At 48.7% G+C, this 22776-nt stretch overlaps 1 protein-coding gene across 1 annotated transcript in view; it reads left to right on the forward strand.

Moving 5' to 3' along the window:
* Positions 1-22776, forward strand: part of CDYL2 (chromodomain Y like 2) — a 155844-nt gene that overhangs the window by 126204 nt on the left and 6864 nt on the right. The window contains exons 3-6 of the mRNA XM_087419892.1: positions 1646-1863; positions 9375-9547; positions 15640-15850; positions 20382-20525. Coding sequence (XP_087276018.1) covers positions 1646-1863; positions 9375-9547; positions 15640-15850; positions 20382-20525 — 746 coding nt within the window. The remainder of the gene's footprint in view (positions 1-1645; positions 1864-9374; positions 9548-15639; positions 15851-20381; positions 20526-22776) is intronic.

The raw sequence follows: 22776 nt of genomic DNA on the forward strand, positions 1-22776 counted from the left end.
TTCAGTCATTTATTTATATCGATGTGGACTCATGGATATTCTATACTTTCAGTTATAATGCAATACTACGCTCTTTTGTTGATCAAATTTTCCATCTTTGGCCATTGGGAGCTCTCCCAGTTGGCGTTTATGTCCTTTTGACATACCTCCATAATTGTGAAGTTTATCATTTTTTTTCAGTACTTCCTTTCAGCCACTACAAGCTTATCTTGTCTATTCCCTGCCCCAGTCCTAGAATCAGCCATTTCTCCAGGGAGCCCTAGTTCCTTTTATTGAGAATGGTATCAGAAACCCAGATCTGGGGGCTAGGTGTGCTCACTGCTAATTGGGACGTCATTGATTCTGGGCGCTCTCAGCTGACAGCAAAGAAGTACACATGTATGTACTAACCTGTGTGTACACACTTATCCATCAATATTTCTGTATATAACCATCTGTATCTGCACCAAGCTAAACATGAGGTCATACTGATCTCTTCAACTCCAATCCATTACTGCATGGATCATTCTAGCCTCCTCCCCTTGCTTCTCCGTAAACTCCCACACCAACAGTGAGAAACCTTGTTCCTACCATCTGCTGTCCATTTATGTACTTGCTCAGCTCCAGCATACATGCGTAGTGGTATCAGAATCGTCAACGCGTGCCCGCCTCCGTGGGAGTCAACTTTATCAGCTGGAGTGCAGTGCTGGTGTTCAGGTTATTTGCCTTTACTTTTGCAGACTCCACTCATTCCTCAAGTTACTTAGGTCAGCTCCTCTCCCCCCACCCCCTTCAGTGAGGTTGTTTCATACATTTGTAATACAGTTGGATTCTTCTGTCACATTCTACATCTCATCCTCGGATTCCTCCAGTCTCTTAAATTTTTTTAAAATTTGCGTACTTTAAGGTTCAGTGTGCTGTAAAGTTCTTTGGGTTTTGACAAATGCATAATGTCTCGTATTCACCACTATAGTATCATACAGAATAGTTTCACTGCCCTAAAAATCCCCTGTGCTTCACCTTTCCACCTTCCTCTTATTCCACCTGAACCCCTGGAAACCACTGATCTTTTTACTGTTTCTACACTTTTGCCTTTTCTAGAACATCATATAATTGGAGTCATGCAACGTGTAGCCTTTTCAGACTGGCTTCTTTCACTTAGGAATACGCATTTAAGATTCACTCATGTATTTTCGTGGCTTGATAACTAGTTTCTTTATACTGCCGAATAATATTCCATTGTATGAATGTGCCACAGAGTGTTTATCCATTCATCTATTAAGGGACATGTTGATTGCTTCCAGTTGTTGGTGATTATGAGTAAAGCTGCAGTTTATGTTTTGTGGCCGTAAGTTTTCAAAGCAGCGGGTTCCCCGTTGCTGGAGGCATCTGAGCAGAAGCTGGGTGCGCATGGGTGGGTGTGTGGGAGAGGGGATTCAAGGATCAGGTGGGGCCCTTCACAGAGATCCCTCTTTGCCCTCCTCCAAATTTGGAGATGGAGCAGTTAAGCCATGGATGCTTAACTTCGCCACCCCAGAACCGAGGGTGCACGGGGTCCCCGCCACATCTGACCCTGTCGATGGAAATCTGAACGTTCTCTGCTTGCGACGCTCTTGTGCGATTGTTCCTGTGTCAGTTTCTCACTTTGTTGGTCTGACTTTGGCAGGCTCCGCGCTGACCAACGGGGCATTAACCCTGCACAGCCCCGTGAAGAGGAAGCTGGAGGCAGAGAAGGACTACGTCTTCGACAAGAGGCTCAGGTACAGCGTCCGCCAGAATGAGAGCAACTGCCGGTTCCGGGACATCGTGGTGCGGAAGGAGGAGGGCTTCACGCACATCCTGCTGTCCAGTCAGACCTCGGACAACAATGCGCTGACCCCCGAGGTGAGAGGGCCAGCATCAGAGGCAGGGTCCGGCAGGGAGGGCCTCTCCCTCAGTCAGAACAGGGCACAGCTTTCTCTCTGTTCCATTGGGGAGCTGATGCAAATAGCCAGCACGCACACAAGCCTGGCTGTAGGACACAGTGTGCTGATCACTTGGCATGTGTCATCCATGGGATCTTTATGACCAGGTGACGATGTCATTCCCTTGTACCGTGAAGACCCTAGTAGACAGATTCAGAAAACTGATCAGAGTCACTTAATTAGTCAGGAGGCAGCCGGAGAATCAAAAAATCATATTTTTGGCTTTTCCAGCTAAACTGCATGGTAGTCAATATGTCAAATTTCTGTGCTTTAGGTGGAATGCTATTCACTCAGCTCACTTACATTTTTTTATTGAGATATAATTCACATACCATAAATTTCACCCTTTTAAAATGTACAATTCAGTGGTTTTTAGTATAGTCACAAAGTTGTGCAACCATCACCACTATCTAATTCCAGAACATTTCCATCACCCCGAAAGGAAACTCTGTACCCGTTAGCAGTCACTCCCCTGCTCCCTTCCCCGAGTCCCTGGCAACCAGTAATCTACTTTCTGTCTCCAGGGACATTTCATGTAAATGGGATTGTACAGTGTGTGGTCTTCTATGACTGGCTTCTTTCACCGAGCATAATGTTTTCAAGGTTTATTCGTGTTGTAGCATGTGCTTCATTCCTTTTCATTGTATGGTTATACCACATTTTGTCTATTAGTTCTTCGGTTTAGGGACATTTGAGTTGGTTCCACTTTTCGCTATTATGAATAATATTGCTAGGAACATTTGTGTACACATTTTTGTGTGAACATATGTTTTCAGTTTTCTTGGATATACTCCTGATCGTGGAATTGCTGGGTCATATGGTAACTCCATATTTAACTTTTGGAGGAATTGCCAAACTGTTTTCCACAGCGGCTGCACCATTTTACATTCACACCAGCAGTAAGTATGTGAAGGTTCAAATTTCTCTGTATCCTCACCAACACTTGCTATTGTCTGTCTTTTCGATGGTAGCCGTTTTAGTGGGCATGAGGTGGTATCTCATTGTGGTTTTGATTTGCGTTTACCTAACATCTGATGATGTTGGACGCCTTTTCATGTGCTTATATTGGCCATTTGTCTATCTTTGGACAATGGTCTATTCAAATCCTTTGCTTATTTTTAAAATTGGGTTTTTTTTAATTTTGAGTTATAAGAGTTCTTCGAATATTCTGGATACTAGGCCCTTTTCAGATACAGGATTTGAAAATACTTCCTCCCGTTCTGTGGGTTGTCTTGTTACTTTCTTGATGGTGTCCTTTGACGTACAATTTTTAAAATTTTGATGCAGTCCAATTTATCTTTTTTCTACATTACTTTTTTAATGCTAATCATATTGTCTTAGGTGAACAGAACTGGGAGACAATGAATACTTAATACAGTTAGGTAGACAACACCATTCAAAATATGAGGTACTTAGAGGGAAGCAGTGAAGAGATTCTTGATGGTGCGAATGTGGGAAAGCCCTCAGCCAGGCAGCCCTCTCCAGCTATAGCCACCTGGGGCAGGGCGTAGAGTGACAATGACAGCAGCGACAGTGCAGTAGCTCTTTGTGCTTTGTATTTATTATTATCCCATTTCATCCCACCAGCACCCTCCTGATGTAGGATTATTATGATCCCCATCTTACAGATGAGGCAACAGGCTCAGAGAACTTACCAGGCCTGGGAGCACACAGCTTAACTGAATGTCCCTTTGGGAGGACAGGGCAGGCACCCCTGTCACTTTTGCTCACCGTTTTGTCTCTCGCATGCAGCCCAGTGCCTGGCGCATTGAAGACAGTTAACTCCAAACCCCCTTTCTCCTGACCCCACAATATCCTGCACTCTGCTTTCCGTAGTACCAATGAAGACATGGAGGGTTGACCACAGGGGTGTGTTTTGGGGGGACACACTCGGTAGCACTTTGAGGAGTGCTGCCCACCCAGACTGGGATTGGTAGGATGGCCTGGCATTGCCCAGTGTATCCACACACTCGGGGAGGCCCAGGAAGTGGGGTGGGGTGGGAGGTGCTGTGTCCTTGAACTTGTTGTCACATGTCCTAGCATTATGATTCACATGGACTGTGGTTCTTTTACAGAGTTGTGGGTGCAGCAGTCAGGAATGACTGCCAGCCTGTAAGGGAAGAGATGTGGGTAAAGCCTTTGTAGTTTGTGGGGCTTGTGATCGCCCATCCTTTAAGCATGGTGTTTTGGAGTCTCTCCCTCCTCCACCTTCGGGAACCACTTTGAGGTCCTCTGCTGTGTAGACCTCTGTGTAGGATTCAGAGTAGTCCAGAGCCTGTGGGTTTACCCCGAAGGCTGCTCTTTACGTGTTTATACACCTGGAAACCTTGTTATTTTAAGCTCATCATGAAACAGCCACATGAGACCAATTCTTCCTGGATTTTTTCTACTTCACTACTTTTTAAAAGCATGCTTTAAAAAGGCACAGCATTTTCCTTTGATAAATTGAATAAAATGTGAAGTCTCCCAGTTTGCTCTGTCTCTTTGGAGCAGCTTTGTATGTTAACTATTGCCTACTTATTATGGAAAGCATCCTACTGATTTAGGTGCACAGGGTCTCACCTCCTGAGAAGTGGGCTTGGTTAATTAGGGCTTCCGTTCCTAATGGGTGTCTGTCGGTAACAGAACAGAAGAAGAATGGAAAAATCTTATTGATCTGGTGTTTTCAGCTGTCTCAACAACCAAAGTGGATTGACTCTATGGATAAGCTGGCTAACTGGGTAAAGCAGCCCCAGAAGAAAGATCCTACGGAAATGAAGAGGTGGTGTTAGCAGAGGAATACAGGTTTGAGAGTCTAGCAGACCTGGGTTCGAATCCTGCCTCCACCAGCTCACCACTTCTGTCAACTTGGGAAGTTACTTTGCCTCTCTGAGCTTCCTCATTTATAGAAATTATACAGTATCTTGCTTGTGGGATTAGAGATAATATCTGCAAAGAGGCTCACAGAGTACCTAGCTCATAGTAGGCAATCAGTAGATATTCCTGTCATTGTTAAGATGGAACAGAGGCGGTTTAATGGGCACCAGCAGACCCAGCCTTCCTCATTCATGGAGGCGCTGGAGGGAGGCCACCTTCACAGTCATAAGTGAATTTCTCTTTCAGGTCGTATATGTGGCATTGATTAGATTGGCCTCATGGGCAGAAATTCATACATTCCTGAGCGTGTTAACTAGATTCTGGGGCTAGTGGGTGTGTTGTAATATTTCTGCTATCTGGAATATAGCAGAGGACCAGGAGAATAATGAAAATGCCTCTTAAGGAAAGAGCAAGCAAAACAGATTACCCAAAGTCTTGGTGACTAGAATCTCATCCACTTCCCCGTTAGGAGAGGACCCCACGCCCTCGCTCAACTCCCAATTTTCTTCAGTGCTCCCAGCCTCAGCAGACAGCAGCACCACCATCCCCGGGAGCGCACCAGACATGCAGAATCACACCTCACACCCCTCTTGATCTAACTGCCAGATCCACACCATCCTCAAGCTATTTGATTCTTAAATAGTCCCTAATATGTTTCCTTCTCTCTGTTTCCATCATACCCATCATAGTCCACACTACTAGGCTGTTTTGTCTGGGCTATCACAATAACCTACTCACAGGTCTGCCCACTTTCACGATTCCTGCCCTGTAATCCATTCTCCACAAGGCAGGCAGAGTGCTCTGCTGGAAATGCAAGTCTGATCAAATCACCCCTTCCACACACACACACTTTGAACACATCAATGGCTCCTGATCACTCTGGTTAAGAATCAAAACCTTTAACGTGGCCTGTGGGGCCGATGCGTTCTGACCCTTCAGCCTCACCTCATAGCACACATCACTCTTCTCTCCTCCTTCATTCCAGTCACCCTGGATCTCTTTCATGCTCACACCTGCCCCAGGGCCTTTGTATATGCCTGTCTTCCTGACTGAAACAGCCTTCCCTTCCTCCTTGCTTAGCTGACCCTTGCTCTTCCTACAGATCTCAGCACAGCCATCACTTCTGCAGGAAAGTCTTCCCTCACCTCCCTGACCAAGTCATATTGCTCTCTCTTATGCTTTCCTAGCACTCTGCACCCCTCCCTTTTGGAACTTATCACAGTTGTTGGTGTACATGTATTTGTGTGGTAATTTGTTAAATGTCTGATTCCACCCATTAGACTATAAACTTCTTGAGGAGGTAAATACTGTGCCATTCACTCAGTTCAATAAACATTTATTAAATTCTACTATGTGCAAGGTTCTGGACTAGGTGTTAGAAGGGTTATACAGATGAGCAGAATACTGTTTTAGCTCTTAAGGAATTGTATTAGTTATCTATTACTGCGTTAACAAAGTGCCCTAAACTTAGTATCTTAAAAAAACAAACATTTATTTTTTTCACAGTTTCTGTGTGTCAAGAATCTGGGCCTGGCTTAGCTGGATGCTTCTGGCCCAGGGTCTCCCACAAGCCTGCAGTCAAGGGGTTGGCTGGGGCTGCAGTCTCAACCGAAGGCTCAGTGGAGGATCCACTTCCAAGCTCACCCAAGTGGCTCTTGGCAGGTGTCCAGTCCTCACTGGCCAGAGATGTCAGTTCCTTGCCATGTGGCTACTCCACATGGGCTGTGGAGTAGCCTCTCCATAGGGCTACTCAGGACATAGCAGCTTGCTTCCTCCAGACCGAGAGCTCCAAGAAAGGGAGATAGCAAAAGATGACAAGACAAGCTACAGTCCTTTTGTATCCTAATCTCCTCTTGAAAGGGACCTCCCATCACTTTTGCCATAGTCTCATGCTTAGAAGTGAGTCACTAGGTCCAGTCTACACTCAAGGGGAAGGGATTACACAAGGGTGTGAATACCAGTGGAGGCGATCCTTGAGGGCCATCATAGAGGCTGCCTGTCACAGGGTTTTAAATCAGGTGGGAGGCAGGATAAGGTAAGGATGCATACATTCTACAAGGGAGTTTGTCAGAAGTGTCATAGCAGGGATTTAAAATATTTGGGGTGTCAGGAGAAGGAAGAGTTTGCCTTTGGTCGGGGATATTTGGGAAAGCCTTCATGAAGGTGGTTGCAGGTGAGATGGGCCCTGAGTGACGGGGTTCAGCAGGTAGAGAGAGGGGCCCTGGTCTGTTCTCATTTTATACTCACTTCTCATGGAGTTGGTTATCTGGTTCCAACCCATGGCAGATCAGAAGCTAGAAGTAGTAGACGAGGAGTATGCTTTCTCCAGCAGACACTAACAGCAGGAGCGAGTGCATATCAAGGGCAGTAAATCTCAAGAACTTCAAAACGCATGGCGGTCTGGCACCGTTTGTTTTTGCCGCTCACCCCAGGAACCTCTGAGGGGACTGGTCTGTCACAGGCCAGCAAGTGACCACTGAGAGGTGGTTCCCTGTGTGCAGTGTATTCTGTTTAAGAAGGCAAAGGAGTGTGTGATAATTTTAGAACATTTTACTTGAAACAAACCAGTTACATTATAAAATTTGGGGTCTTTTATAAAAGAAGGTGGAAACTCAGCCATCAGTCCAAATTGGATTATCAACATGAGAAGGGCAAATGAAAGGTGTACTAACTAGATTTTTTTTTTAATTCAAAATTTAATTTTTTACTTCTGTTGCATGGATAAAACATAGATTTATTTCCATTTAATTCTTAAAGGAGGTGGCTGTTTTGTGTGGTATTGTTCAGTAATTGACCAGTGAGTGTGACCTCCGGCGGAGAGGCTGCTCTGAGTCTTGTGTAGAAACGCAGCTCAGCCTTTGCAGCAGGGTGTCTTGTATTTGCCTCTCCGAGAACAGAGTTCATGTGCAGGGGAGAGTGTGTCTATTTCTGGAGGCAGGTGGATTAAAGGACCCACAGGATAGTGGCCTCTCAGCTTTTTTGATGTTCACAATGAATATCCGTGGCTTGTACCCTGTTAGAGTGGAAAGTGCTTCTCCTGTCCTTCTCACAGGGTGCAGGCCGGGAGATTCTGGAATCAGGTTGACGTCTTGCCCTAGTTTTTCCACTAAAATTCACCCATTTATAGAAGTCGTCCTCCAGTACGGAGTAGCAGAGAAGGGATGTCGGGGTGAGATCTGCATCTTGGTTCTGCCCCTGACTGTGACCTCGGGCAACTCACTTCCCTTCTCTGAGTCTTCCTTCCTTCACCTGAAAGACTGGGATACCATTCCCGACCTTACAGGTCTTTTGTTTGGAATAGAATATGATGTGGAAATGACCTGATGCAGTGCCTGGCACCTCTAATGCTTAATAAATGGGGGGTTCTTTTGAAAGTATAATTTAAAAAACAATGCTCTCATAATATTTCCCCCGTCCCCTATGATTATGCCTATTGGATAATTAATAACGATCCTTTAAAAGCCTGTTCACTTATATTATCTCCCCCACTGGACTCGCAGCTCCACCCAGGCAAGGGCATGCCTTGTTTTCTCTTACCGTGTGCTCTCTGCACTTACTTGTTCTCCTTCCCGAACTTCTGTTGGATTGAGTGAATGAGCTTTTGTTTTATGCCCCATTCATTGTAATTCATGTACTTTTAAGAAGTTATCCTTAAGTTTTGTACAGAGAGCGAAGCCTCAGTGAAATCATTGCCTCTCCACCACTCTAGACCTAGAACCTTGCGTGCTCTGCAGTCATCTCGCCTCTCATCGTACACAATCTTATTGCCTAGGACTATAGTGCTACCTCATGCAAACCCAGACCCACCATGAGTCGATGTCAGGATGATGATTTTTACAGTCAATTCTTATATTGATTTCTCAGCACCTTCACCAGTGTCTTTGCTGGCTGTTGTTCCTTGCATATCAGTTTTTCTTTCAGAATATAGTTTTCTTCTTGAAGTGCATCCTTTTTTAGTTCTTTCAGTGAGAGTCTAAGAGTGGTAAACATTCTTTACTGAGAATGCCTGATTTTTACCCTTGCTTTTGAATGATAGTTTTGCTGGATACAGAATTTGTGTTTGACAGTTATTCTCCTTGGCACCTTGAAAATGTTATGGGTCTGATGCCAAAGCCCACTTCCCGTGTGCCACCTACAAGCCGTGCAAGGGTCTTAGTTGGATTAAGGATGAGGAAGAACTGGGCCTTCTAGAGATGGCTAACATACCTCACCTGGGCTGTGCACAGGACTTCTTCCCCACGTCTTGGAAAGGGCTGAACAAGGAATGCTGGAAGATCTGCAGAGATTTCCTGGGGATTACATGACTCCTGGCCAGGCTTCCACGTCTGCAGCTAGTGACCCACTGCCGCCTCATTAGCGCTCTGTGCCTGCTTCGGGGTGGTGCAGGGAGCTCTGGTTTTGGTGTTTCTCTGCTTGGTCTGGATGTGGCTTGTATTCAGGGGGGCTCCCTGCACAGGCAGAGCAGACTACTCGCCTCTGTCCTCAGGAGTGAGGCCACTGGCAGGCCTGAGGTCTGAAAGCCCGGGCTTATAGCATAGACACTTAACACCCCTGCAAATCCATCTCTGCCCGCAGATCATGAAGGAGGTCCGGCGAGCGCTGTGCAACGCCTCCACAGACGACAGCAAACTGCTGCTCCTCAGCGCGGTGGGCAGTGTGTTCTGCAGCGGCCTGGACTATTCCTACCTAATCGGCCGGCTGTCCAGCGACCGGCGAAAGGAGAGCACCCGGATTGCAGAAGCCATCAGGTGAGCTCTGCTCGTGTGTGGACGCGTTGGGGCCTGCCTACGGTTGCCAAATTAGCGAGTAAAAACACAGGCTGCTCAGTTAAATCAGAGTTTCAAACATGAAGAATTTGTTTTTAGCGTAAGTATGTCCCATGCAATATTTGAGACATACTTATATTAAAAAAATGTTTGTTGTTTATCTAAAATTGAGATTTTAATTGGGCATCTTGTATTTTCCTGCCGAAATTAGAGATGCCTTTGCTCTCTAGGTTAGATCCCACTTTATTCTTTTGATCAAAAAGAGATGTTATTTTCTCAGATTAAGCCCACTGTTTGGTAATGTCCATGTATTATCCACAGTACTCCCGCCCTCTGCCTGATGGTGAAATCTTTGAGTTTCTGGGCGTTTCTGGCTGACGTACTCAGCACTGGGGGAGGATGGAGGGGTTCCCTGGGAGGCTGTGCATTTGCAGGCCCAATGAGGTGGGGAGTGTCTTCCTCTCTCTTGTTGCCTTTGGGGCAAATGTTGGGATCCTGGGGGTGACATCCCATCGCAACAATCAGTATTTCTTTTGGGACACTGAAGGGTAGTTAGTTCCCCGTTCTTTATAGATTTATCAAAAGCAGGTGAGTGTGATTTCCAGTAAGGGCTGTGACCCATCTTCCACCCTGGGAAGGGCACACACGCTCGCTGCTGCGCCTTGCACCGTGCGCAGAGTCACGGTTCAGCAGTGCCGCCTGGTCCCTTTGGAAGGAACGCTTACTCCATGAGGTGTCAGGGATCTTGTGGGGCCTCCAGTCTCACTGCGCTGCAGTAGCGTCACACAGAGGCTGATTCCTGCGTGGCTGGGGGCTTCCAGGGGATGCACAGTCTCCAAGAGATGACATGGGGACACCTTCACGTGTGGGGTTCTGAGTCCCTCTTCAGGGTGAAGTGTGCCCTGGAGTCTCTGCTCCAGGACACCCGTGTGCTTCCTGCTGCAGAATTCTTGCCAGAAGAGATGTGAAAAGCCTGAACACTGTATTAGAAAAGGCATCGTGGTCTCATGCTGCTCTCAGGCTTTCCGGGGGCAGACAGCCCTGGCCATATCCACGGTGTTTCTCTCCTTGGACTCAGCTGTGTCTTTTCGCAGCTGCCTTGTCACGTGGTGAGGGAAGCAGCAGGGTCCCCAGAGAACTTCCCTCCTCATTTATGGGACCATCATATGGGACCCGAGGAAGGCCTTGGCCATAGCCATCATCTGGTTTATGCATTTCAGTGGAGGCATTAGCTGGATTTCCAGAAGCCCCAAACTTAAGGAGATGCTCAACACATTAGCTCACTTCTGGAGAAGCATGGTCAGTGGAATTCATACATTTGCCATCTCGTCAGAAGGTGAATTTCTCTTAGGCAGAGTGGAGGGAGAGATGGCAGAGGGCATTCTTCCCAATGCTTCCAAGGGAGTGGAAGTTCTAAATTCATGATCTGGCAGGGACGTGGGGAAAGGGAATGAGGATGTCCCCTGGTTCTCAGCCCTGACAGCACGGAGAATCCCCAGGGACCCTTTCCAAATCTCAGCTGCTTGGCAGCATCCCCAGGAGATTCTGAATTAATGAGTGTGGGGTGGGGCCAGTATATCTTTGGTTTTAAAGTCCCCTCGGGGGTTCTAATGTGCAGCCGGGGTTGAGAACCCTGCCCCATCCTAACCAAGAGGTTTCTACACCATTGACTGACAGCACTAAAAGTTTTAGAAACAAAAAGATCCTTATTTTTATGCAAGAGAGAAAAGGTGGTTCTAAGAGAAGAAGGTGAAGAGGAAGGGATAAGCAGGAGGTGAGGAGCTTCGAGAGAGGGTGGGTGGGGGGTGCAGACAATATGGCCCCATAGGGAAGAGTGCCCACGGGGTCACCACCAAACTCCTATGGGGAGGCCCCAGCTCCACCAACTTTGGGGTGCTCCCTCCAGCAGCCACACTCCAGAGTTTGGGACACGATGTGGCAGAGAAGCATTTCCCAGAGAATGTCCTGCAGAGAATGTTCCAGAGAAGTACTGTGAGTGAAGGGCACTGTCAATAAATGGGTTTGGGCCATGCTGCAAGTTCTGTCCCCACTCCTGCAGATTTTCCAGGCATGTTAACATATTTATGGTCTGAGAAGTCTCTTGTGAAAGAACTTGGTTCAAAATCTAGCATGGCTGAAACATATTTTGGCCATAGAACCTTATAACCTACTGACATCTCTTGCAATTCTCTTGAGACATGCATGCTCTTGGCTGGGCTGACTTCTGTGGTCCGGGCATGCTGCACAGCCACAGCACCCCCACCAGTGCTCCCACCCCGACCTCATCGTTTCCTAAAGAAAACATGTGCACACGTGACCCGGTACGCCGTGTTCACTCTGCAGATGTTCGTTGAATGAACTAGCAGATGTGGGAAGAGCTCGGATAATTCATTCAGCAGAAACCTCTATCCAGGACCCAAACAAAGCTGTCTGCCCGTCCTGAAAGAGAGGCTGCCCTCACCTGAACTCCCTGCAGGTGATGTGGTGGCCTCCTGGTGGCTTGCTAGGATAAATAGTGATGTGACACACCTGGACTCTCCCTGGCACATCATAAGTACTTAGAATAACTGTAAAGAATTATTTTCATTGTTACTACTGTTACTTCCAGCCACGAGTTCTAGCTAAGCCTGGGTCTGACTATGGAGTGGGCTTCTAGAGCATCCCTCTGGGGTCTCCGGGATGACTGTCACTGTGTGGATCTGGTGCTCACAGGCTCCATACCGGCTGACTTGGCTCTGAGCTTTGGCAGTGGGAGGGCTCCACCCCACAGCTCTGTTAAAGGGAGTGGGTAGCCGGGTCACAAAAGAAGTGCCAATTGTTCCACGTGAAATCCAAACATCCCCGTGTGCAGAGTTTTGCTTCTGAGTCTTCTCTAGGCCAGGAGAGCAGATCACAGACCACTGAGAATGGAGTGAAAGCTGTGTCCGCCCTCCCCAGCAGGCACACTGACCATAAGAACAGCAGCGGCCATCAGGCGCTCCCCGTGTGTTGGGCACTGTGCTGGTGCCCTGTGTGGACCGTCTCATTTAATTCTCATATGGCCTATGGGGAGACACCACTGGCTTTCCCATTTTGCAAGGAGGAAAATGAGGCTCTAGAGACTGGGTAACTTGTCCAAGAAGTTACCACTAGTTAGGGGCAGAGTTGATACTTGACCCCAAGTCTTTCAGACCTCAAAGTTCCTGCTCCTTCTGCCGCATCAGAACAGCCCAGCAGCTCGGGCAGGAAGAAGCCACAGGGCTCAGGCTGAGCGGAGGAAGCTGCGAGGGCTGGGGTCAGCATGATGGACTTTGATGCTGGGCAAGATGGTGAGCCATCTCCCCAGTGCAGCCCCGCCGCCCGAGTCAGGATCAGATATCTGAGCAGCAGCGTCTGTAATGCAATATCCTGTTTGCTGTCTGGCTCCTACATCCACTGGGCCCTTGCGATAGAGATCTACTGCTTGAGGTGAGAGGAAATGGATGGGGAGAGCGGTGTGCGCATCACATTTTCATATCAAGGAAATGAACTGACGAGGCTGCTTGGAGTGAAACAGGAGGGGTTGCGGATGGAGGGTCGGAGCTGTGCACACTTGGTCCCTTTAGCCTTCCTCAGGGGTCCCTGATGCCCTTGCACAGAGCTCAAGTTGGAAACCACAGAGCAAAAGTCTCTGGGGTCTGGAGGGGGAAGCTTCCAGAAGGTTGTGAGGGCTGAGGTGAGTTCCTGAAGGGCTGTTGTGTGGGTGATGGAGCAGAGGGAATGGGAGTATCAGAGGCCACACGAGGCCCACAGCAGGGAGGCGTCTTGATAGGGATGGACCCCCTTTGTTGAAAATATTCAGCGGAGGCCAGAGGATGCATCCTCAGGATGCTATCGAGGGAACTCTGCACCAAGTGGAAGAGTTGGCTCGATGGCTCTTAAAGTCCTTCCCAACTCTGAGATCCAAGATCCTGGAATTATATGAGGGTGTTTAGGAATGGGATGTCTGCCAAAGATGACCCAAATCCTGTGGTTCCCAGGGCCCTACAGAGAAGCCCCATATCCCCTGCAGACTCTAAAGTGCATTTGGTAAAAAGTCCTTGTTAAAAACCAGTGACTGAGGCCTTGAAGTTAGGAAGCCAAGCCTGGAAATGGGCCACTGGAAAACCAGGAATCAGAGGCCATGGTGCCAGGACTCCGTCTTTGTAGCAGTGTCCTTTTGGGGTCAGCTGCAGTGGAGCCAGCAGTGGCTGAGATAACTCTGTCATCTACTCACGAAGAGTCATACAGGAGTCAGAAATGTGATGCCTCAAGACTGGGTCGAGCGTGCATACTTTCATGACAACATACAGGTTGTAAGATACGCCTTACCCCAGCAGAATCTTAAGCAGTCTTCTCACAGTTGAATCCAATCCCAGCGTATCACTGTGATACCCACATCTTTTGGCTCAGTTGTGGTAGAAATTTACTTCTCACATATGCGAACCTAAAACAGATGTTACAGATCAGCCCCTGGCTGTCCTCCAAGTGGTGACTCAGGAACCTAGACTCCTTCCATCTTGTGGCTCAAAAACTGTCTTCCACGATTGCCGTGCTTGTCAAGATGACGGGGCTTGGAGGACCACATGGTGGGAGGTTTCCGTGCAGCAGGCCTGGAAGTGTGTGTATGGTTTCCACTCACATTCCATTGGCCAGAACTTGTTTACTTGGCCACAGCCAACTGCAAGGGAGGCTGGGAAATGTGTTCTAGCAGGAGAACCAGGGAGAAGAGGGAGGGGAAACCTCAGGTCTGGTGAATAGCTAGTACGTCACTGCCACACATCTGCAGTCTTTGCTCTCATTCTGGGAGACTCCTTTATGTATTCAACAGCTATTTACTGAGTGTTAATTCCAGTATGTTTGGAGACCAAGCAGTGCACAAGGCAGACCTGTGGGTTTCCTTGAGGAGCTGAAGGGGGAGAAGAATTCAAAAACAAGTAAGCAAGCAAATAATTAGGATAATTGCAAATTGTGGTAATGGTGTTTTCCAAGAAGTCTCAGAGGCCCATGCAGCTCATGTATAGTGAGCTGGGGTGAGAGAGACATGAGATAAGCCTGGAGAGGTGAGCAGAGGCAGACCAAGGCCATGGTTGGGAGTTTGGATTTTATTCTTATGAGTTCTTGGCAGTTTCCAATCTTCCACCTGAGAATAACAAAGGATGCAGGCTTTACTAGACATCTTGGATCTTTCCTCCATGTTCAGATGAATATTAAAATTTTATAGACCTTATATAGCAACTAGAGGGAAGGTGAAAAGCATTCTAAGGCAAAGGAAGTAGAGAGTGGAGGTTATCTGCTTAATAGGTGAAGGTGCACTCTGTAACTTTGCTCAGTGCAGAAGGCAGGGAGATACAATACTGCCTAATCCAGTAGCCTTAATTCCAGATGCCTCGTGCCTCTAGGGGAGCCCAGCGTCCTTCCCCAATTTTGGTCAAAGCCACTCTAACACACAGACCCTTGTCAGTGTTCTAGAACCACTCTTGATGAGTCTGGCATCCCTTTAGGTAATTCAGAATCACACAATCCTAGGGTTGAAAGAAATCTTAAATGTCACCAGTCCCCACCTGTGCCCACCATGTGACGCTTGAATTCCCTCTACAGCATCGCCTGAAGTGATCAGCGAGCCAAAATTGGAATACCTTCAGTAATGAGGAGTTCATACCTCCCAAAGCCGTCCGCTCCACCTTGGCCAGTGCTCTTAGAACATTCCTTCTCTCCTTGCGTTCAAATATGCCGCCTGGTAACACCCGCCTTTTGGTTCTATTTCTGGTTCTGGGTCTGAACCTTAACATTCAGGTTGCCTTCCTTAGGATATTGACTTTTTGTCAGTAGCTAAGGAGTGGAAGGACGTGGTAACTGGGTGCATGACCTGGGACCATCTGGGCAAACCGAGACGTGTAGTCACCCCATGAATTTCCCTGTCTCTGAAGAGCTGGCACCTGTGCTCCACGCCTGTGCCTGGGAGAGTGAGACCCTTGCCTGGCACCCACTCCCCTCTGACGGCCTGCGGGTGCTTCACAGCTTATTTCAGCCTCCACCTGGTCATCTGTTAAATAGGGTCTTCCCTCTTCTCCCAGGGACTTCGTGAAGGCCTTTATCCAGTTTAAGAAGCCCATCGTGGTGGCGATCAACGGGCCCGCCCTGGGCCTGGGCGCCTCCATCCTGCCCCTCTGCGACATCGTGTGGGCCAGTGAGAAGGCCTGGTTTCAGACCCCCTATGCTACCATCCGCCTCACTCCTGCTGGCTGCTCCTCATACACCTTCCCCCAGATCCTGGGTGTTGCACTGGTAAGCCCCCTTGTCTCTCCCGCGGGCTCTGTCTCTGTGATGCACGGATTTGGGTCCCCACAAGCCACCTCCTCTATCCTGGGTTCTGGATATGGCCCTTCATATGGATAGAAACCCAGGGGCGCTCCCGGCCTGCGGAACCTGCCAATTGTCTCAGCTTCCTCTGCCTCCCCAGAGGAGCTGGGATGAGGCTTGGCTGATCTCAGAGCCTTCGGGCTGTGGGGCCGGATGCCAGAGGCGGGGTGGCTGAGGGCTGAGAGGATGACGGTGATGTTTACTTATTGCACATGTACTGTGTTAGTTCACTTAACTAATTTAGTTAAGTTAGTTCACTTAACTAAGCACTTAACTAAGTTAAGTTAGTTCACTTAACTAAGCACTTTGTATATGTTATCTCATTTATCCCTCACAACACCCTGATAAGGTCCAGTGTTAGGGTGGGCTATGTGCTGTAACAATCCCACAATCTCAGGGGTCCAAACAACAAAACTTTCTTTCTCACTCATGCCGCAGTCCCGTGCAGATGTAGTAGCTGTCCACACTGACTAGGAACCCAGGCACCTTCCATCTGGTAGATCTGCCTTCCCTTCCAGCCAGCGGGGGAGAAGAGAGGGCCTGGAGGATAGCCTGGAGGTGGGGTATCTTTGCCTCCACTCACATTCCATTGGCCAGGATTCAGTCATGTGGCCATATCCACCTGCAAGGGAGGCTGGGAAATGTAGTCTTGCTGCGTGTCCAGGAAGAAGCAGAAGGGATTTTGGAGATCACAAGGCAGTCTCCACCCCAGGTGGAAACTGTTATGATTTCCATCTTACAGATGGAAAACTAAACTTGGAGCAGTTAAGGAACTTACCGTGTCACGGGTCAGTGAGCAGGCAGAGCCGTGTTTGAGTGAGGTGGTGCAGTCCGTTGTAGGCTGCCATCAGATCCTGCACCAGCAGCCAGAAGCAAGTCTGGGCGGGAGCAAGTAATAATAACAGTAACACAGAAAGCACTCATGGTGGCCAGTGCTTGACAGCCATTAATTCAGTCCATCCTCACTGCAACTCTGTAAGGTAGGACACTTGTTATCCCCACTTGACAGTTGAGGAGACTGAGGCTCAGCGAGGTTGAGTGGGTTGTCTAGGGTCACACAGTGGTAATGGCAGTTGTGGGATTTGAACACAAACTGTCTGGTTTCAGAGTCTGTGCTCTTAACCAGCGTGGTATAAAGTAGAACCCGCATCTGACGAGTGAGTCTGAGATTAGGAGTCTTTGCCTGTTGTTTGTTTGAGTGAGATGGTATTGTCTCAAGTCAGCTTGGATCTCCCTTGTAACAGCTCATCCCCATGAGAAGGGGGCTAAGCAGACCTGGTGCTGTCGACTCCTCCAAATCAGTTCTGAAAAGTCCCAGCGCCCACACATGTGGATGTAGGTGCTCTTGTCTAGTGTGAAAGAAAAAACCCGCCTTCATTCTGTCAAGGGACACTCATGACCTGTTTGTTGAACCCACTGGGCCTGTGGTCCACCCTGACAGTGTTTGCTTGCTCTGCTGTGACAGATGCTCCTTGACACCCCGTCCTCCATGCTCTCCATTCCTGACTTCTCTAGCACCAAGTGTGAAGTCTCCTTGGCCCTCTGATAATTGATCTCTGTTTGTCTCTTACGAAGCCTTGGGTGGGTCTTCTGATTGAGTTTGAGCTCCTCAGCACAGCTCAAAAGGTTTTCCTGAGCCAGCCATTCTTGATCCTTTTCTTGTTTGATCTCTGGCTTCAACATTCACATCCCAGCAGTTCCAAAAGCTAACTCCCAGGTAACTCCCAAGGCCTGTGAGCTCAGCTCGGGCACCACCTGCTGTCCTAACCCAGCAGACTGAGTTCCGTGCCTCCTCTGTCCCTCGGATTCCTGAGCTTCTCTGTCTCTCTCCCCACCCCAGACTAAGGTCGTTGGGGTGGAACCCTTTAGGTGCTAGGAGCACCTGGGACTTACTGCCCTCACTAAAGTACTGCTGGTATGAGATTCTGCACAGGGACGCCCGTTCGTTTTGATGCTCTGTGCTGTCTCTTTGATATTTCCATTCTGAAAAATGTGTCCACTGTGTCGCGTTACACACCAGAACCACATGGGCACTCTGATTGCGGAGGACCGAGTGGTTGTCCCTGCAAGGCTCTCCGAGCTTGTGTTGCCCACCTACTGTGTGCCAGACACTGTACCAGGCGCTCTTCTCAACATCTGCAAAGGTAGGTCTTCTTGTCCTCCGTTTTACAAATGGAGAAACTGAGGCCTAGAGATTTGAGGCAGTAGCGTAGCAGGTGTTGCTCCTTCTTTCAGCCAGCGAACCTCAGTGAGCTCTCAGTAGGCCAGGCATTCATTGTCTTACCTGATTAGAAATGCAAGGATGAGTAACACGCAGGCTTCATCCTCAGTACTCCCCAGGCCTTGGCACCAATGCGTGGCTGGCGTGGTCTTTCCCATTCTTTTGTTATCTCACTGAATCCTCACGGACGTCCGGAGGTGGCAATTGGTACCCACTTTAGAGATGAATAAACTGAGACTCGGAGAGGCAAAGAGATTTGCACAGGATCACACGGCAAAGCAGAAGGCAGAGCGGGGATGTCTGATCCTGCAACCTGGGCTTTTGTCTACACCTTTGCCTTCCTGCCTGGGGAGGTAGTAAACTACAAGTGGCCACACTGCTGTCCTTGGATAAGGTTCAGGGGTGGTTAGAGAAGACTCCCAGTGGGGGCACCTCTTGAGTGAGTCTGGAAGGATGGGAACCCCCATTCTGTCCCTTCTGTGTGGGCTCGTTGCTCGTTGATGCTAGCATGAAACAGAAGGGCAACTAAGATATCAGTGGAGGCAGTCACCAGCCCCTCACCCACCAGCACCACCTCGTCTACACAGCAGGGCCAACAGGTGGGCTTGACAGGGCTATCCAGATTCAGGCCCTCAGAGCTGCGTTAGGCTGCTCGTAGTCGCACCAGCGGCAGGAAAACGAGGCGGGCAGGGAGCCCAGGAAGCAAACACTTTCCCTTCTGAACGCAGCCACTGTGCTCTGCCCGAAGCTGGTGCCACTCCAGTTCCTCCCTGTCCCTTGTGGTCACAAAAATGTTAACATTGTCCAGTCTTATCAGTTTCTTTCTCTCTTTCATTGCAATCATTTCTGAAACCCCAGGAATGTTGCTCCAGGAATGAGACCCGTTCTTGCTGACTGCATCCTGGTCGGCTCCTTCTACTGAGTCCCTTTCTTCCATTTCTCCTTCCAGAGACAGAGGTGTTTCTAAATGAGTCTAATGACATGGATTTATCTTCCCAGCTCTAACTAAATGCATGCCGCAAGCTTGTTACCGGCCTGATAAATTTCTCTACTCTGGCATGAAAGGTCATCAGGACTGGTCAGTGACAACCAGAACACAGGGCAGCACGTGCATAGATCCAGAGGGCGAGAGAGCTTGGCTTTTCAACATCCATCCGAGAGCAGCTCAGCAGACGGGCAGGAAGGGAAGAGTGGGGGAGGCAGGTCAGGGAGGGGATTGTCTGCGGTGTGAAGGAGGTGGGGATTCATCTTGAAGGAGATAGGGACCTGTCACCTGGCCGTGACCATTGAGCCCTAATTATCAGTGGAGCGCTGCTTGTTGGTAGGTTTCAGCGGTGACTGCACTGTGCTCTGTCTGTGCCTAGGACCTTATCCACGTAGCTCCTCCAGAACGTGTCCGACAGCTGCGAACTTCAAAGCAAAAGGAAATTCTTTGGGGAGTGGGGTGCAGAGGAAACCGCAGAAGGCAGGGAGTGCTTTCTGCCCTTCATGACGGGGCAGTGCCTGTGCCCAGCCCTGGGCCACCAGGAGAGACACTCCTTTCTGCACTGGTATTACGGTATTACTCAGGACCTGTTTGGCTGCTAGTGATGGAGACACTTTAGGCGTAAAGGGGGAAGGAAGGTAATGGTTGCCGTGACTGGCAAGTCCAGAAGTGGAGCTTCCCTTGGGGCCGCCAGGGTCCAGGCATGCAAGCATCGTCAGTGTTTTTGTTCTCCATCCTCCTTTCTTTGTGCACCCGCCTCTTCACAGAGCAGGGACACAGCAGTGCGTGGCCCTTAAGCTCATTGACTTTAGCCCACAACCAGAGATGGAGAAAGATTCTTCCACATCTTCTCCGGTTGGAAACCTCACAGCTTTGTTTTCTTGGGCAGTTCATCTGTTCATCTTGGAGCAGTCATAATGGCTGGGGCATCAGCACTGAAATGTACCCAGCCTGAGGTGCCTGCCCGCTCCTGTGGATCTGCTGCCAGACATGGGGAGGGGTGTTGGGCAGACGAAGCCACACTAGGTACATGGCTTCTTCTGTGAATTTAATGAACGCTGTGGACCCTCTGCTCGGAAAGATGCACATAGACACGAACATTTGTATGTAGTTCCCAAAGCTTATCTAACCCCCAGTTAAGAATCTTGCCTTCGAGAGCTGGGAGAGCTGCATACAGCAAGCCCAGGCCTCGCTAACAGACATGGGAGGCACTCCAGGCTCTCAGCCTTCCCCTGCCTTTGCTGTTTCAGGCCAATGAGATGCTCTTCTGCGGGCGGAAGCTCACTGCCCAGGAGGCGTGCAGCAGAGGACTCGTGTCCCAGGTCTTCTGGCCAACCACGTTCAGCCAGGAGGTCATGTTGCGGGTCAAGGAGATGGCGTCCTGCAGCGCGGTGGTGAGTTCCTGTGCCTCCGTATGCTTGTTCTTGCAATAGACCCACTTTACCGATGAGGGCAATAAGACTGGAAGGGACTAATTCACTTGCCAAAGGTCATGCAGGGAGTACGTGAAAGGCCCTGGGTAATTTGACAAGTGCTTCCCCTCGGTGTTGAGAGCTTAAATCCAGAGGGAGACGGTCAGCATTATTAGATATTCCCCATCCTCTCCAGTTTGAAAACCTCACAGAAGAGATTTATACTCTGGGGTAGAGTGTGTTGCCTTAAAAGAAAGTCCTAAACACACACGAAAACACAATAGCTCTATAGTTTTCAAAGAAATGGGAAGCGAAGGCAAAGAAGGACAAAGGCTATTAAACCCGCTGAGAAATGGGAGAAACAGTGCGCGCTGTCCTTGTGTGTCATTTCTCGTACCTACCGCGTGCCTGGCCCATTTAAACATCACCGTTTGACTCTGAAGACACATTGAAAAATAGGTAAATAAATAACACCTCTGCAGAGGCACCGGTTTTTAAGTGTCAATTTTATCTCAAAAGTCACTCTGAGCACAGTATGGAAATATCCTGTTGAAAGGTGGAAAAAAGGCCGCTCCTGGAGCCATAGGGCCATTCAGGAAATGAGAAAGGCACTCTGGGAGAATGAGGCCCGGGGACTCTTCCTGGGCTTCAGGGTCAGGGAGGTGCTGGGCTGGATTTATGGGCCAGACCCGTGACCCTCTCTTCCTTCTCCCCGTCTCCCCTGAACCCCCACCCAGCTGTCATGCCTCTCCTGATCCTCCTCATTAGCCTTTATTGGGCACCTGCTGTGTGTAAGCTCTGCTCCATGGAAGCTAACAGTACCAGTGATGATGGTGGGGTGGTGATGGTCCTGCATCCTTGATGAACACTTACTGTGGGCCGAGCGCTGTGCTCTTCTCTTATGTGGCTTCTCTTTCAATCTCTCTGATGCCTGTGGTGACCAACTCGTCCCACTTTGCCTTGGACTCTCCTGGTTTTAGTGCTGACAGTCTCGTGTCCCAGGAAACCCCATGGTCCTAGGTGAACAGGATGATTATGACGCTAGGCTGAGCTGCACAGAGAGGCAGGTGGGAATTCTAAGCAGAGAAGATGGCGTGAGTAAGGGCACATGAGTCTGAACAACCACGTGGAGTTTAGGCAGCGGCTCATGGTGGCGTGAGCAGGTACACAGGGTATTCGAGGGACAATCAGACTGAGAAGGAGGGTAGGAGAAAGTCTTCAAAGCTCCGTTGAGGAATTTGGTCTTCGGCAGTGGGGATTCTCAGGTGAAGGCAGCTGTGGAGGAAATACTGCAAGGAAGTGTCTCCTGTCAGCAGTTAGGAATCCAAGGGCTTTGGGGTGATTTGCCCAAGAAAGGAATCTACTCCTCAGTCTCTTGTGGGTGATGTTCGGAGAAATTCTTGGGAGGAAGGAGGTGGTCTCAGTCTGCCAGCCCGTCAGCCTCCAACCCTCGTTGAGGAATAAGATCACGGCGCTTTCCAGGCTGCTGGAGCAGGGCGCTCTTCTCTTGCCTTTTCCTATTTGAAAGCGCTTGTGGGAGTGTTAACGGAAGCCTTGACATCAGCAGAGGATGGTGGAGGCCAGTGGAAGGATGCTCGATGCCTCGCTTGCCAGCAGTGCCTCTGCTAGAGTGAGACAGCAGTGCGTCCTCAGAATCAGCCAGATGTTTGCAGGCCACATCCGTCAGGCAACTCTGGGCAACTTGACTTCGTTGAGCTCAGGTCCTTCATCCATAGTGTGGAGATTAAAATACTACCTGTTTGCAGAGTTATCATGAGGAGGAAATGAAAGAATGCGGGAAAAGTGCTTCTCATAGTGCCTATTGGTTACCAGCGATTGTAGTAGCTTTGCTATTATTATTACTATGATCACTACGATGATCATTACTTATTACTATGATTATTATTACTACGATTACCATCATCACTACTATATTACTACTATTGCTGCTATTATTACTACTACAATACTATAGCATTCTTACTATCATTGCCACTATCACTACTATGTTACTAATATTACTGCTATTATTACAACTGTAACACTATAGTATTATTACCATTGTTATCATCACTGTTATTACTCATTACTATGATTATTGCAGTTATCGTTACAATGATTGCTACTATTATTACTGATGCTCTTACTACTAAGCCTGAACAAGGGGCATTGCTGTTGGGGTGAGCCATGTGGATACTTTGACGACCATTAGTTCATTTCATAATCTTACTCT

Source organism: Ceratotherium simum, chromosome 30 (genome assembly GCF_057802395.1).
Source record: "Ceratotherium simum simum isolate JZ-2026a chromosome 30, ASM5780239v1, whole genome shotgun sequence".
Classification (NCBI taxonomy): domain Eukaryota; kingdom Metazoa; phylum Chordata; class Mammalia; order Perissodactyla; family Rhinocerotidae; genus Ceratotherium; species Ceratotherium simum.